Source organism: Lolium perenne, chromosome 4, assembly GCF_019359855.2.
Source record: "Lolium perenne isolate Kyuss_39 chromosome 4, Kyuss_2.0, whole genome shotgun sequence".
In the NCBI taxonomy this organism is placed as follows: Eukaryota; Viridiplantae; Streptophyta; class Magnoliopsida; order Poales; family Poaceae; genus Lolium; species Lolium perenne.
This window is the reverse complement of record NC_067247.2, coordinates 79152219-79166988: the sequence shown is the minus strand read 5'-3', so window position 1 is coordinate 79166988 and position 14770 is coordinate 79152219. Positions and strand designations below refer to the sequence as shown.

The 14770-nt window shown below is 44.1% G+C and overlaps 2 protein-coding genes across 2 annotated transcripts; one reads left to right on the top strand and one right to left on the bottom strand.

The window, feature by feature from the left end:
* Window positions 1-1426: 1426 nt before the first annotated feature.
* On the bottom strand, window positions 1427-6840 carry LOC127293477 (sulfite exporter TauE/SafE family protein 4). The gene is made up of 12 exons (XM_051323108.2): window positions 6449-6840; window positions 6218-6377; window positions 5906-6106; window positions 5681-5742; window positions 5523-5577; window positions 5375-5442; window positions 5012-5098; window positions 4621-4671; window positions 4022-4261; window positions 2521-2614; window positions 2291-2431; window positions 1427-1964 (listed from the first exon to the last, which is right to left on the bottom strand). Exons 1-12 carry the CDS (start codon window positions 6653-6655, stop codon window positions 1888-1890), a joined length of 1443 nt encoding a protein of 480 aa, XP_051179068.1. The 5' UTR covers window positions 6656-6840; the 3' UTR covers window positions 1427-1887.
* A 1753-nt stretch (window positions 6841-8593) lies between these two features.
* LOC139839004 (protein FAR-RED IMPAIRED RESPONSE 1-like) lies at window positions 8594-11073 on the top strand. The gene is made up of 3 exons (XM_071829036.1): window positions 8594-8978; window positions 9028-9682; window positions 9798-11073. Exons 1-3 carry the CDS (start codon window positions 8594-8596, stop codon window positions 11071-11073), a joined length of 2316 nt encoding a protein of 771 aa, XP_071685137.1.
* Window positions 11074-14770: the final 3697 nt, after the last annotated feature.

Here is a 14770-nt window from a genome sequence, read left to right as displayed (position 1 = left end):
CCAGTCCTTCGTCGTCTCCGCCGGCTCCTACCTCGGCTTCCTCACCGTCTACCTCGTCGACTGTCGCTGCTTCGACGTCCACTGCCGCTGCTTCGTCGTCGACTGCCGCTGCCGCTTCGGCCACGGCGTGTGAGGAAACTGGTCCGTCGGACACCGCCGTGCCGGCCGGGACTGCCGATGAGCCTGTTTCCGTCTAATTTCCCTCCGATCGCCGATCTGTGGCTGATCCTTTTGCTCCTTTTGCCGATCAACTGGTCGTACTTGTAGCGCGGGATGACGCTTTGTTTGAATTTAAACTATGTCCGCCGAACTCCGGGTGGACGACTGGAAATACGGAACTCCCCACGACTTTATTTCGTCCAATCCGGCGGTTGTTTCGTCCGGATTTCGCCGTGGGGAGCGCCAACGAGTGGAGATGCTCTAAGGTTTAAGATCATTTAAGACTGCTCATAGTGGGAGTAACTTAGGTAGTAACATCACACATTTCAAAGTGTTTTGGTGACATGGCATAGCAATAAATGAAGAAAGAGAGGGATGTGGTAACTAGCTATGTTACCATAACATCACACACTCCAAGATAAAATGAGTCTACAAACTAATAAATAAGACTTTGCATGATACCATCTCTATGTTACTTTCCACTATGAAGATAGTAACATGGACTAGTAACTTATGCATGACACCACCTTTTGTTACTCCCCACTATGAGCAGCCTAAGGCCAGGGGATCCTGAACATTTGAAACTGCTCCAGGTTGGTTCGATCTTCGACGCAATGAATACCGCCATTGCAGCACCATACGCGGCCGTACTCAAAACACAGACGCAACTTAAGTTCAAGACTAGGGGTTCAGTTTATCTGATACTTCCTCCGTCCACAAATAAGTGTACGTGCGGGGTTTTCACGATACATTATGAAGTGAAGTAAAAAAATGCATTGGGAAGATGCATCCCCCTCTTTAATTAGTTCACCTCCAATGAGCTAAGTGCTTGTAAAAAACAAGGAGAACATATACTCAATATTATTGGGTTTGATTTCGAGAGAGAAGCAATTAAAGTGCATTGAGAATATAGGAGTACACTCTTTTGTGGACAAAGTTTAGGGCTAGATGTCCACTTATTTGTGGACGGAGGGAGTAGATGCTGGTCTCGGCCTGCTGTCGTAGCTGTACTCTGCATACCAACAAACTTGGTTATTATGGTTGAAGCTTTGCGATAACTATGATATCCTTGTTTCGTAATGTCTCTTCCACTTCACGGCTACTCCACACTCCAGTCACAATTGAACACAAAAATATAAAATGGGCAACCCACAGTCACAAAGCACCAGGATCAACAAATGCCGATCAGCGGATCAGGATCGACTCATCAACACAAGAATATATAACGGATACCCCACAATCGCCAACTCAGCACAAAGCACCAGGATGAAAAGAACCCGATAGGCGGATCAGATCGACTCAAAGTCGCAAGCATAATATGCTGTCCAACAAATTGGCTGATATATTTACAGTACCCAATACCACAATGAACATTTGCAGGCTAGCTAGCGAGGAGCTAACTATATCAATCACATGAATGAATGGCACAACTTCAACACTCTGACTGAATAATTTCAGCCAGGAAGCAACACGGACAAAAACACGACGCCACAAGACCAGTGCAGTCGCAGCATGTTAGCCAGGAGCTAACAAGCGTGCCTGTGAGCAACATACTTCAGTGCTAGTACTACCTTGCCTTCGTCAGGCAGGTGCTTCCAGGTTAGCGAGGAGCTAACACCACCATATGAAACACCCGACGCGGCTTATTTCTTTATTTTTGTCCATAACTTCGGGAGAGGTGAGGTCAATTGGATATTGACCTGGGTTCTCCCTGCGATCCTGGTTTGGTTACTCGCAGAAGCCGAGGAACCCCATGTATTCGTGGTTGTTGATCATCGCTATGCTCTTCTCGGTCCCAACAACACCTGGATTGTCAGGAAGCAACAGGTTGTTACGAAAATATGAAGTATTATTGGTTTCCTTGCAAATTATCATATACATAAAGCAGCAGTACAAGTGTAAAACTAATTGAGACTTCTCGAATCATACTTTAAGAAAGTTAGGTCCAAAGATGCATGCTACTTACAGCAGTGACAACAAGTAACACTAGTAACTTAGTGAATGTTTTGTTCCATATTTTCAAGGAGACATGTGGCCCCAGTTAACTATTATCACTCTTGGCTAGATTTTAATTAAACTGGTCTACAGTGAGTTGATTTGTTAAAATTGAAGGTAAAGTAATGATCAATACCCATGGTAAGAGCACTGGCGAAGATGACTGAGGAGAGGATGAAGACAATCAGCGATGCTCTCTTGAGCACATGCACAATCTTCCTGACCAAGCACTGGCCCCAGAATCCAGCCAGTATGGAAATAAAGATCAGGTAACCAGCTGCGAGGAGGAAATCATGCATGTTGTTACTACAGTTACTTTGGGTTGTGCTTGTCAAATTATGAAGAGTTTGGGAGCCAAGAATTTACCATAAGGGAGAGGGAACCTGCCCAGGAAGTAGAACTCAACCACTGAGAGGGATGAGGAGAACATCATCACGAATGTGGCTGTTGCACTTGCAACCTGGCAGGCACAAACCACAGTTTTCATTAGCATTATTTCCCAAGAAGATATAAATTCAGATGATCAAAAATATAAGTATGCTCAAATCAAATAGTTCTAGAGATGCAAATAAGAAACATAGCCCCAAGTAAAAAGAACTACACAAATAATTTGCATCACAAGATTGAGGTTAGAACAGAGATAGACGAACCAACTGGGCCCTTTTTAGATTGCATATGTCAGCACCTCATCAGTTGCAGGAGAGGATGTCATTAATAATACCAGTTCAAACTGAATGACGTTGGAACCAAATATTCAATTATTTTCTCAAGATAAAAAAACTCAGTTAACGACCCATCCAACTTGGTTATCCAGTTTCTGCTTAAAGAAACTGTATGTCACATTCAGCAAACTCATGACAATTAAACTAAATAGTAGAAAGAATCTCAATAGATCCAGATCTAGGAAAAATTACATGGACAAGGAAACTGGGTTTCACTCCTTTCATCCTTCAACGCGTGGCATGTAGGCCATTAAACAATAAATGCCACATGGGTTCAGTACTAGTCCCTACAGCCAAGCCAAATACAGATATGGTGGCAGAATGTCCTTTTCGAAATTACAAGAATGTGTCCAGATGCAATTTCAGCGTCAATTGTGGACCATACTAATAAGCTACTCCAAGATATCCAATTACCATATTTGATTGTGCTCAGGACATTAGAACATGTATTTGGGAGTGTTTTTGCATGACATGAATTATCCACGAGAAACCCCGAAGTCATAACGAAAATATAAGGAGGACCAAATATGTGAGCTGATTGCTTCGCACTAATTTTCATGGCATGCATTATGCCAAATATGTCAGGTCTGAATCCTATATTAATGAATGGCAGAGCTCCTGCCTACTTGCCAAAATAAATCCTACATCAAACCTGAATCCTATATTAATGAATGGCAGTGATCCTACCCACTTGCCAAAATAAATCTTATATCAAACCTACTTAGGCATAGATAAACAGAATTGCCAATGCTAGTACATCAGTACAGTGCACCGCACACAAAACTTATGTGAAATCAACATCAGGAGTATGGTGCTTCTGAAAAGAGAAGTTATACTTGAAAGAAACATGGGAAGAATGATGTGCATATATTTGAGAAATAATAGAAAATACGAGATAGTGTAGAAAATGAGAAAATGTAGAAAATATGAAATAATAATAATGTAGTCTTGGTTACAAAAAAACTGATGTAGTATTCACAAGCCTATAGTTTTGGTTCCAATGCTTTATGCTCTCTGAAGGGTTGCATGTGCACAACAGACAAATAGCTCTAATGCGATCATATGAATGCACACCATGATTGCAGCTAAAAATAACTGAGAAACTGCAAGAAATGAAAACCTGAAACCAGAAAAGGGTCGAATACCTGAGGGATGCACCCAAGCTCAAGAAGAAGCGGACCGAGGATGAAGCCTCCTCCAGACCCTAGAAGACCACCAACTGTGCCACCCAGCAGACCACAGAAGGCGCAAAAGATGAGCTGTGCTGGAGACCACTCAATAGAGGCCTCACATACACACTCTAAGTTGCCATTCATGCGCCGAGCACGGCTGTCCCTGCACAATTCCATGGCCTTCCACAGGAATACACTTACTGCAGCTGGGATCTACATCGATTGAGACACATGGTATGAGGAAGGAAAAGGTCTGCAATTTGAGTCCCTAATATGTACAATGCACAACAAAGCATAAGGTTTGGTGGAAGTTGTCAGGTGTCCATAAAGTGGCTATGGATGGTCGAAACATCTAGGCCTACCAAAGCAATTCACGATTTTTGAAAAGACAAATGTGTGTCCATGACAATGATATTTTCTCAAACATGAAACGAACGTTGCTGTCAAGGTTTCTGTGACAACTTAAGAGAAAGGACAATGCTGGATCTAATTGAGCCAACTAAAAGCACTGTTCTAGCAGATGATATAATGTTTAGATACTGTAGTGGCAGCTGCCAGAGTGGTTTACTCACCTGCAGAATATTGATCACCCAGTAGAAAGTGCTGCATGTTTGGGAGTTATTCTGCGTGAGAGCGAAAAAATACAGCAGTTAGCACAGTTTTCAATCAATCAATCATTCTGTGAAGTTGAAACCACAAATGTGAACAAAATATCTGGAGCCTTGCTGGGCCACGAGGTGGCAATAAACACTGGCAAATAGAATAACATATGCACATGTGCTCAAGTACTATTGACCGTGAATAGTAAGCATGTGTAAGTTATCCCAAACATTACTACTCTACCTTGGTTATGGAAGAAATGGGGGTACCAATGTCATTTTTAAGTTAAGTGTTCAAAGGTTTTCAAATAGATACGATTAAAAGTACAGAGATACTGTCGAGATGCATAAGCAATATAGAGACCTTGAGGATTTGCAGCACCAAGAAAGATGACCAAACTGTCATCAGCACTAGGATATTCTTCCAGCTCAAGTTGAACCACAAAGTCTCCTGAAATATAGAAAGGCAGGGAGTCAATGATTAGGGCGCATAAGTGACAAGCTGTACTTTTGGGGTATTCTTGGATCCTAGCATGTTCCATCATGTGGCAAAATTCTAGACCATGACTGTATCAACCCAAGAATCTTTGAATGAAATTAGTTAAACCTCGTAGTCATGTGTTGCTGGTTCAAAAGGTAGATCTAAAAGTAAAAGACCGTTCTCGTTTACTCGTTTAAGGTGGATTGGCAAAGAGCAACGTAAAACCAGCAGGTGATTGGAGCTTACCAGGCCAGACTTCTGTGCGGGCTTATGCTGAGGCAGGAGTGGCTCGGCATAGCTAGGGTCAAAAACCACTGCAGATATTTAACACCGTGTTAGAGTGAGAAAATGACTATCGAATCAAAACTTGAGTCGGAAGAGTCGGAAGATTTACCATCGTTGGCCGCACAGTCAGACTTGGATTGTGCATCTCGCTCATGTGTCTCCATCTGCAATAATCATTCGCACAAGGCGAACAAACAAGGTTTCGTCACGACACAGTAAGTTAATTAGACAGCGAAGAAGCAGAGGCAATGTGTGGCAAGGACAAACCAGGATCCGTGTCTCCTCCTTCCACATGAGAATCCCCTTGTAGAAGGAGCGCGATGAAGTGCCTGCAAGGAATTTGGTCACGCCAAGCACGTACGCATCAATTTCAGTGAGCGCAGCAGACACACAAAGGAGCAGTACAGCTTAAAAGTCGCAGTTGCCTGGCTTAACGCCTTAACAACATTTTGGCAGCATGCATGCGCCAACAAAGAGTTGAAGAGAACGTACCTATGAATAGTATAATGATGAGCACGGTTATGAGCCAGTAGGGGAATACGACGCTGAGCTCGACCCCGATGGTGATCCCGAGCATGAGCATGGGCTGGAAGAGCAGCGCGAGCTTGTAGTCGATGACTGGCGCCTCCTTGGTGGGGTGCGAGACCTGGAGGTTGTACCAGACCGAGGATGCCGACGCGCCCATGATCATGCCTGCGCCACGCACGCGAACGGGACAAAAGTTACACGGGGTTCTTACTTGTTATCAGGAAAACCGATCTACCTCAGCATGCGCTGGTTCGCACGAGGAGGGGTGGGGCTTACATTTGGAGAGCGCTGCGGCGGACTTGGTGTCGAAGCCGAGGACGAGGTTGAGGAGCGGCACGAAGATGCCGCCGCCCCCGACGCCGCCGACGGTGCCGAAGGCCGAGCCGAGGAAGCCGACGACGGTGGCCACCACCAGCCGCCAGTTGAACTCGAGATCCTGGAGCCGAGAGGTTAGTAGGAACACGAGACGAGCGCGTGAGGGAGGGGGCGAAAGGGCGAAGGGCTTACGGGCCAGACGCGCGTGGAGCGCGAGGAGAGGCGGAGGGCGGCGCCATTGGCGGCGGTGTCGGCGTCGGGCTCGGCGGCGGAGATGACGAAGCAGGCGAGGACGGCGGCGCAGGCGCCCGCCGCGGCGACGTAGGCGAGGAAGCCCCGCGTGCTGGCGCTGTTGAGGCGGCCGTACAGGGCCGCGGGCGTGGAGGCGGCCGCCGCCATGCAGAAGCGAACGAGCGTGCGCGGAGCGAAGCGAAAGCAAACAATACTATACTGAACAACAACAACCACTACACGGAAGGAAGGAGGATAGCAAATTGCTGTGCGGCCGCCTCCGCCACGGTTTTTTATAGGACGATTGGTGGAGTGGAGATCGGGTGGAAATTGGAAGGAGGAGCCGTGATGGGAATCGCCTTCTTTGCTTGCTTGCTTGGTCACGACTGACCGAAGCCGCAACCGCGACGGGGCGAGTATTTTTGGACTCATCAAGGAGTAAAACGTTCCGTCGCCAGCCTGGCCGCATCCGCACAAATCAGGGATTCAATGCTCCTCCTGTCGTAAAAAGGAAAGGGATTTAATGCTCCAAATAAAGGTTTCCGCATTGTCAGGAACAGGGATGGATCACACCCTAGCTGCGAATGGAAAGCATCTCCGGTTGTAGGTTTTTGGGAGGAATCTCCGATATTTGCTGGCTTTCAAGGGCCTGTTAACAAAGAAATATCTTGGAATTCATTTCATTCCGATCTGATTTGGCGGATTTTATTCTGCACCTAGAAGTTAATTCCCCCTAACTAACTAAGGCCATCTCCAGCGGCATCTCATCACCCTTCCCACACCCACGCCGGTGCGATGAGTGGTATCTTTTTTGAATGAACCCTCTCGTTCCCCCTAACATGGGCTGTGCTACATCGAGGTCGACCTCGATTCCTGCTAAAACAAGGTCAGTCCGACCAGGTGAAACTTTCCTTTTCTGGCCCACCGTGGGGACCACGCACTTTCCTTTTTCGGCCCACCGTGGGGACCCCGTAGCATACGATCATCTCCCACGTGAAAACCACTTTTTTTTGGGGACCACAGCATAAAGCTACATCTACATCGGATCCCATCTTCTTCTTACCTGCTACATGTGCGCTGGATCCCCATCTTCTTCTCCAGCACGCCAAGAACAAGGATGAACCAGGCAAGAACAGTCACATCCAGATTCTTCTCTCCTCTCGTCCAGTTCCTGCCACCAGTTAAACCTGCTACATCGATGTCGACCTACCTGACGAATAGATCTGCATACTTGCTTGTTTCAGATCTGCTACATACATATAGGGAGAGATCTGCTACATTGAGAGGAGGGATCTGCTACATCTGACGACTAGCAGGTCCAGGGAAATCACCTCCAACCCATCCCCAGCTACATCGTCTAACCCTCTGCAAATTCAGTTGCCTGGAGGTACTATCTTGCCCAGATTCAGTTACATGCACCTTTCCCTAGCTACACCTAGTGAAAAAATATGGCAGCATCAAGTCTTTAGACAGACTACAAATTTGCCACTTGAATGTATGTTACATGTAACTACTTTTGTCTGAAATAAATTACTGCTATGTTACATGTGCCACTAATGTAACTGTAGGACAAACAACAAGTAACAAGTCTAAAGAAAAGAGCATAGAACACAAAGATAGCATGTAGAACACAGGATATAACACAAAAAGATGGAACACAAAAAGTAGATAGCATGTAACTGGTAGAACACAAAGGTAGGACAACCATGTAGAACACAAGAAAAAGCATGTAACTGGTAGAACAACTAGGTAGAACACAAAGTTAGGGCAGAGCTACAAAGAACACTAGGCTGGTGGTATGTTACATGCTCATACGGTTATCGATTCATCTTTGGTTTGCCATTAGTAAAAGTAGTACTGCATGAAATTTGCCCATACTGGTTGCCATGTCAGTCACATGATCTTTCCTGGTATTGCATTGGTTTTCTGCGGAACATATTTACAACTTGCACCTGTAAAACAGGGAAAAAATAAAAAAAGGAGAATGTTATTTAACTGAAGATGGTAAAAAACAGATGTAAATTTACTTTAAAAAATGTTGTGCAACCAAAAAATCTTAATGATTCATGTCATTGATTCCATGCAGATATTTGTTTTTGAAGAAGAATGCCAAGGGCTCGCGGATTTGAATACTGGTTTGGTGGCATTGATCTCAATGCAACTCATGAAGCTAGTACATCAACTGATCAACATGCTGGGCAGCCGCCAGAAGTCGGAGGCCATCGTGTCGATCCCCAAGGAGATGAAGCAGGTCCTTCAAACAATGATCAGCAAGCTGATTCGCGTGCACGGACTGGTGTTACACTTTCCAGTGAGGAAAGCGATGGTGAAGCTGAGGTTGAGTCAACGCCTGAAGGATATGTTCCAAAGGTTCCATTTGTTGGCATGATGTTTGACACACCTGAACTAGCTTTGCAGCACTACAACAGATATGCTCACCACATTGGTTTTTCAGTGAAGATAGAATCATCTAGGAGATGTGCTAAAGATGGTGAGCTAGATAAATTTGTTTATGTCTGCAACAAATCTGGGAAGCCTAGAGAAGAAGAAGCAGTCGATTAAGCAGAGGAACCGTAAGCTAACTGTGCTGACCGACTGCAAAGCAAAGCTTCGAGTAAAACGTGATGGTGCTAGATGGAAAGTTACTCAGTTTGTTGAGGTGCATACACATGAGGTGATTGACAAGTTTGCGCTTAAGAAGTACTTGAGATCACACAACAAGATCCCTGCAGAAGAGAAAAAGTTCATTGACTTGTTGCATGAAGTCAACCTTACTTCAGGAAGGATCATGGAAATCATGGGGGAGCTATATGGGAGCAAGCAGAATGTCACATACAACAGCAAAACAGTTAGTAACTACACTGCAAAACTAGGGAACTATGACAGGATTAAAGATATCCCAGAGCTGCTAGAGTACTTTGAAGAAATCAAGAAAGATGATCCCAGATTTTTCTACAGGTTCAAGCTAGATGCAGAAAATAAAGTGGAGAACCTGTTCTGGGTGGATAGCAAAGCAAGAGATGTCTACCCCCTGTACAATGATTGTATTTCTTTTGATACAACATTCATGACAAACCAGTACAACATGCCATGTGCTCCTTTCATTGGAATAAATAGATATGGTCAATCCATCCAGCTTGGTTGTGGTTTTGTGAGGAATGAATCTTCTGTGAACTTTGTGTGGTTGTTTGAGAGGTTTTTAGAGGCAATGGATGGACTACATCCATTGAACATCATTACAGATCAAGATGCAGCTATCAGAACTGCTATCCTCATTGTGTTCATTGGCATCATACACAGTGTTACGCAGGTGGCATATAATGCAAAAAGTACAGGAAAAACTTGGTACTTTTGTTGCTCAGAGAGAAGACTTGCGTTTAGAGTTCAATGATGTGATTGACTACAGCATGACACCGGAAGAGTTTGAACAGCGGTGGGCAAATATGGTGGAAACGCATGGGGTTGCAGATAACACACATTTTCTTGACCTCTATGATTTGCGTGAGTATTTTGTGCCAGCATATTTCCGCCACCGGTTTTTCCCATTCCTTCAAACTACATCTAGAAGTGAAGGGTTTAATGCTGTTCTTAAGCAGTATGTTCATCCACATGATAGCCTTGTTCGTTTCTTCAAGCAGTACATGAAACTACAGGAAAGAATTGATGTAACAGAAGATGCTCATGAGTTTGATGGTGATGAGAAGACAGTCAGGCTTTGGGGGGACTTTCCCATGGAGAAGCAGATCCTTCAGACATACACCATGCCCATCTACCACCGCTTTCAGCTTGAGCTTCGGAATATTACATCCTATAATGTTCGTGACATTGGTGTTACTGAACAAGGGAGCATTCATGAGGTTTTCCCAATACAAGGATCCGTGCGCGGGTACGGTAGGAGGAGTTATCGTGTCGATGCTGATGTAGCTAATGGAATCTACAATTGTGAATGTTGTAAAATTAACAGGGATGGTATCCTGTGCTGCCATGCATTGAAAGTTATGACACATCTAGGGATGGTTACAAAATACCCAGAGCACTACATCCTACCCAGGTGGTGTCTACCCCCTCCCGACATAGTTGCACCGCGGGATGAGAGGCAAGAAAAGCCTGTTGGCCAGAAGCTATCTAGAAAAGATATGAGATTGCTTAGATATGGTAACCTCTGCAGTGATTTTGCTAAGCTTGCTGTTGGTTTAGCGGCCTCAGAGAAAACTAATGAAATAGCTGAACGGCACATGAGAGCAATGGAGAAAGAGATGGCAGATTTGAAAAAGGCTAATGCTGATGCACTCAAAAAAAGGAAGAGCGCCAAGCATGCAGTAAACACTAACACTGCTAATGATTCACAAGAAAGTGTACCTATGGAAGAAGATGCTGCTACTGTGGAGAATCGGAAAGCTAGGAACCCACCAATGTCAGCGACAAAAGGGCGCCCAGGTTCAAAAAGAAAGAAAGGTGGTCTACAGTTACAGAAACCAAAACAAGGTCTCTGTGGTGTGTGCAAGCAACCAGGTCACGATGCTCGTACGTGCGAGGTGCGACTAGCAAACCCAGAGAAGTACAGTTTGTTGGGCCTTTTTCATTGATTTGAAAAAAAGAAGGAAAATATATAAGAAGTGAAGGACATTGTGTTTGATTTAAAAATTATGTGGCTCATGTTACCTTGTCGAACAAATTTGTACGAGACCTTTTTGTGAATATTTAAATGATTTTTGAGACAGTATGTTTTCTGATGCGAAAAAACGTATCTTATGATTGTCAACTTATAATTTATTGCATTTGCTGAATTCTTTTCGATAGAGTAATAATAAAGTAACTATGTAAAGTCAGTATTGAAACATATGTAACATTAAAAAATGAAAAAAAGAGAGCATGATTAGAGATATGAATTACCACTTGACACATTTGCTACACAAATAACTGCCAATTTGCTTTCTTCGTGAAACGTAACCATTTGTCTGTGTACAACTTCCTTATGTTTGGAATATCTTTCTGCGAGTACGTTGCTGGGGTCCTGCTTGGGCATGCTTCAAGATTCTTCAGTGTGAAAAAACCACAGTCATACCTGGGAGATGAAACACAGATAGTGTGTTCAGTCAGACTGTTAGAAACAGCAGAAATGAAAAACCTACAGTAAAATGAAGTTACATTGTTCCAAAAAAATATATAAAAAATGCGTTATACACTTGAATTTAAAAGAATTATGAAGCTTACCCATTGTTTTGGCGCGGGCTATCAATTATCTCTATAGGCCAGTCCATGATCTTTATCTTTGAGTTGGAGTACTGTCTGGTCCAGTTAGTCTTTATGCCAGCAATTAGCAAGTGGCAAGCGTGCATGTTTACTGGCTCGGAATTGTTTCCTAGTGAATCATATATCTCGAACCTCTGAGCTTTGATGTTCAGGTTAACAAGCCAGTAATGGCCTGATGCATCCTTTGGTGTTCCAGGAAAAGCTTGAAGTGTAGGGAAACAAACCTGTAATGTAACAAAATATAGATGTGGAATTGTGATGAGGAATCAGAAAAGATAGAAAAACATTCTAGTAATAAAAAGGTTTGATCAGGAAAATGATTAGTAATAAAAAAATCAGGTTAGCACTTACAATGTCTTTGTGATCCAATCTGTTTGATGGACTGTTTTCGAAACATCGGGTTACTTCCTTGAGATTATCACGTCCCTCAATTAGGTATGACTGTTTGAACAGATAAAAAGTAAAACCAATTACTATTGACTTGACAAAAAAGAGAAAGAACAATTAGGTGCACATGTGTGATACGTCTCCGACGTATCGATAATTTCTTATGTTCCATGCCACATTATTGATGATATCTACATGTTTTACGCACATTTTATGTCATATTCGTGCATTTTCTGGAACTAACCTATTAACAAGATGCCGAAGTGCCAGTTGCTGTTTTCTGCTGTTTTTGGTTTCAGAAATCCTAGTAACAAAATATTCTCGGAATTGGACGAAATCAATGTAGGATAACGTTGCATAGAAAACAAAAAATTTCCTACCGCAAACACGAAATCCAAGCCAAGATGCAATCTAGAAGACGGTAGCAACGAGGGGATTATCGAGTCTCACCCTTGAAGAGATTCCAAAGCCTACAAGATGAGGCTCTTGTTGCTGCGGTAGACGTTCACTTGCCGCTTGCAAAAGCGCGTAGAAGATCTTGATCACGATCGGTTCCGGCGCCACGAACGGGCAGCACCTCCGTACTCGGTCACACGTTCGGTTGTTGATGAAGACGACGTCCACCTCCCGTTCCAGCGGGCAGCGGAAGTAGTAGCTCCTCTTGAATCCGACAGCACGACGGCGTGGTGTCGGTGGCGGTGGAGAAGTCCGGCGGAGCTTCGCTAAGCTACGCGGGAGATATGGAGGAGAGGGGGCGGCTAGGGTTTGGGAGGGGGTGGCCGGCCACTTCAAGGGGGGCGGCCAGCTTGTGGTCTTGGGGTGGCCGGCCCCCTCCCTTGGCCCCTCATTATATAGGTGGATCCCCAAGTGTTGGTGTCCAAGTCTTCGAATAAGACCCGAACCAAAAACCTTCCATAAGAGGGGGAAACCTAGCCAAGCTAGGACTCCCACCAAAGGTGGGAGTTCCACCTCCCATGTGGGGGGTTGGCCGGCCCCCTAAGGGGAGTCCACTTGGGACTCCTCCCCCACTAGGGTTGGCCGGCCATGGAGGTGGAGTCCCATGTGGACTCCACCTTCCTTGGTGGTTTCTTCCGGACTTTTCTAGAACCTTCTAGAACCTTCCATAGAACCTTCCGCGACATTTTAATTCACATAAAATGACATCCTATATATGAATCTTATTCTCCGGACCATTCCGGAACTCCTCGTGATGTCCGGGATCTCATCCGGGACTCCGAACAAATATTCGAACTCCATTCCATATTCAAGTTCTACCATTTCAACATCCAACTTTAAGTGTGTCACCCTACGGTTCGTGAACTATGCAGACATGGTTGAGTACTCACTCCGACCAATAACCAATAGCGGGATCTGGAGATCCATAATGGCTCCCACATATTCAACGATGACTTTAGTGATCGAATGAACCATTCACATACAATACCAATTCCCTTTGTCTCGCGATATTTTACTTGTCCGAGGTTTGATCTTCGGTATCACTCTATACCTTGTTCAACCTCGTCTCGACAAGTACTCTTTACTCGTACCGTGGTATGTGGTCTCTTATGAACTCATTCATATGCTTGCAAGACATTAGACGACATTCCACCGAGAGGGCCCAGAGTATATCTATCCGTCATCGGGATGGACAAATCCCACTGTTGATCCATATGCCTCAACTCATACTTTCCAGATACTTAATCCCACCTTTATAACCACCCATTTACGCAGTGGTGTTTGGTGTAATCAAAGTACCTTTCCGGTATGAGTGATTTACATGATCTCATGGTCATAAGGACTAGGTAACTATGTATCGAAAGCTTATAGCAAATAACTTAATGACGAGATCTTATGCTACGCTTAATTGGGTGTGTCCATTACATCATTCATACAATGACATAACCTTGTTATTAATAACATCCAATGTTCATGATTATGAAACTAATCATCCATTAATCAACAAGCTAGTTTAAGAGGCATACTAGGGACTTCTTGTTTGTGTACATATCACACATGTACTAATGTTTCGGTTAATACAATTATAGCATGATATATAAACATTTATCATAAACATAAAGATATAAATAATAACCACTTTATTATTGCCTCTAGGGCATATCTCCTTCAGTCTCCCACTTGCACTAGAGTCAATAATCTATATTACATTGTAAAATACCTAACACCCATGGCATTCTGGTGTTGGTCATGCTTTGCCCTAGGGAGAGCTTTAGTCAACGGATCTGCTACATTCAGATCAGTGTGTACTTTGCAAATCTTTACTTCTCCATCTTCGATGTACTCGCGAATCGAGTGGTAACGCAGCTTGATATGCTTCAGCCTCTTGTGTGACCTTGGCTCTTGTGCATTGGTGATGGCACCCATGTTATCACAGTAAATGATTAATGGGTCCAATGCACTAGGAACCACACCGAGCTCTACAATGAACCTCTTCATCCATACCGCTTCTGATGAAGCCTCTGAAGCCGCTATGTACTCTGATTCTGTTGAAGACTTCGCCACCGTGCACTGCTTCGAGCTTGCCCAGCTTATCGCAGCACCATTCAATATAAACACGTACCTGCAGATTGTGACTTAGAGTCATCGGGATCGGTGTTCCAACTTGCATCGGTGTAACCGTTTACA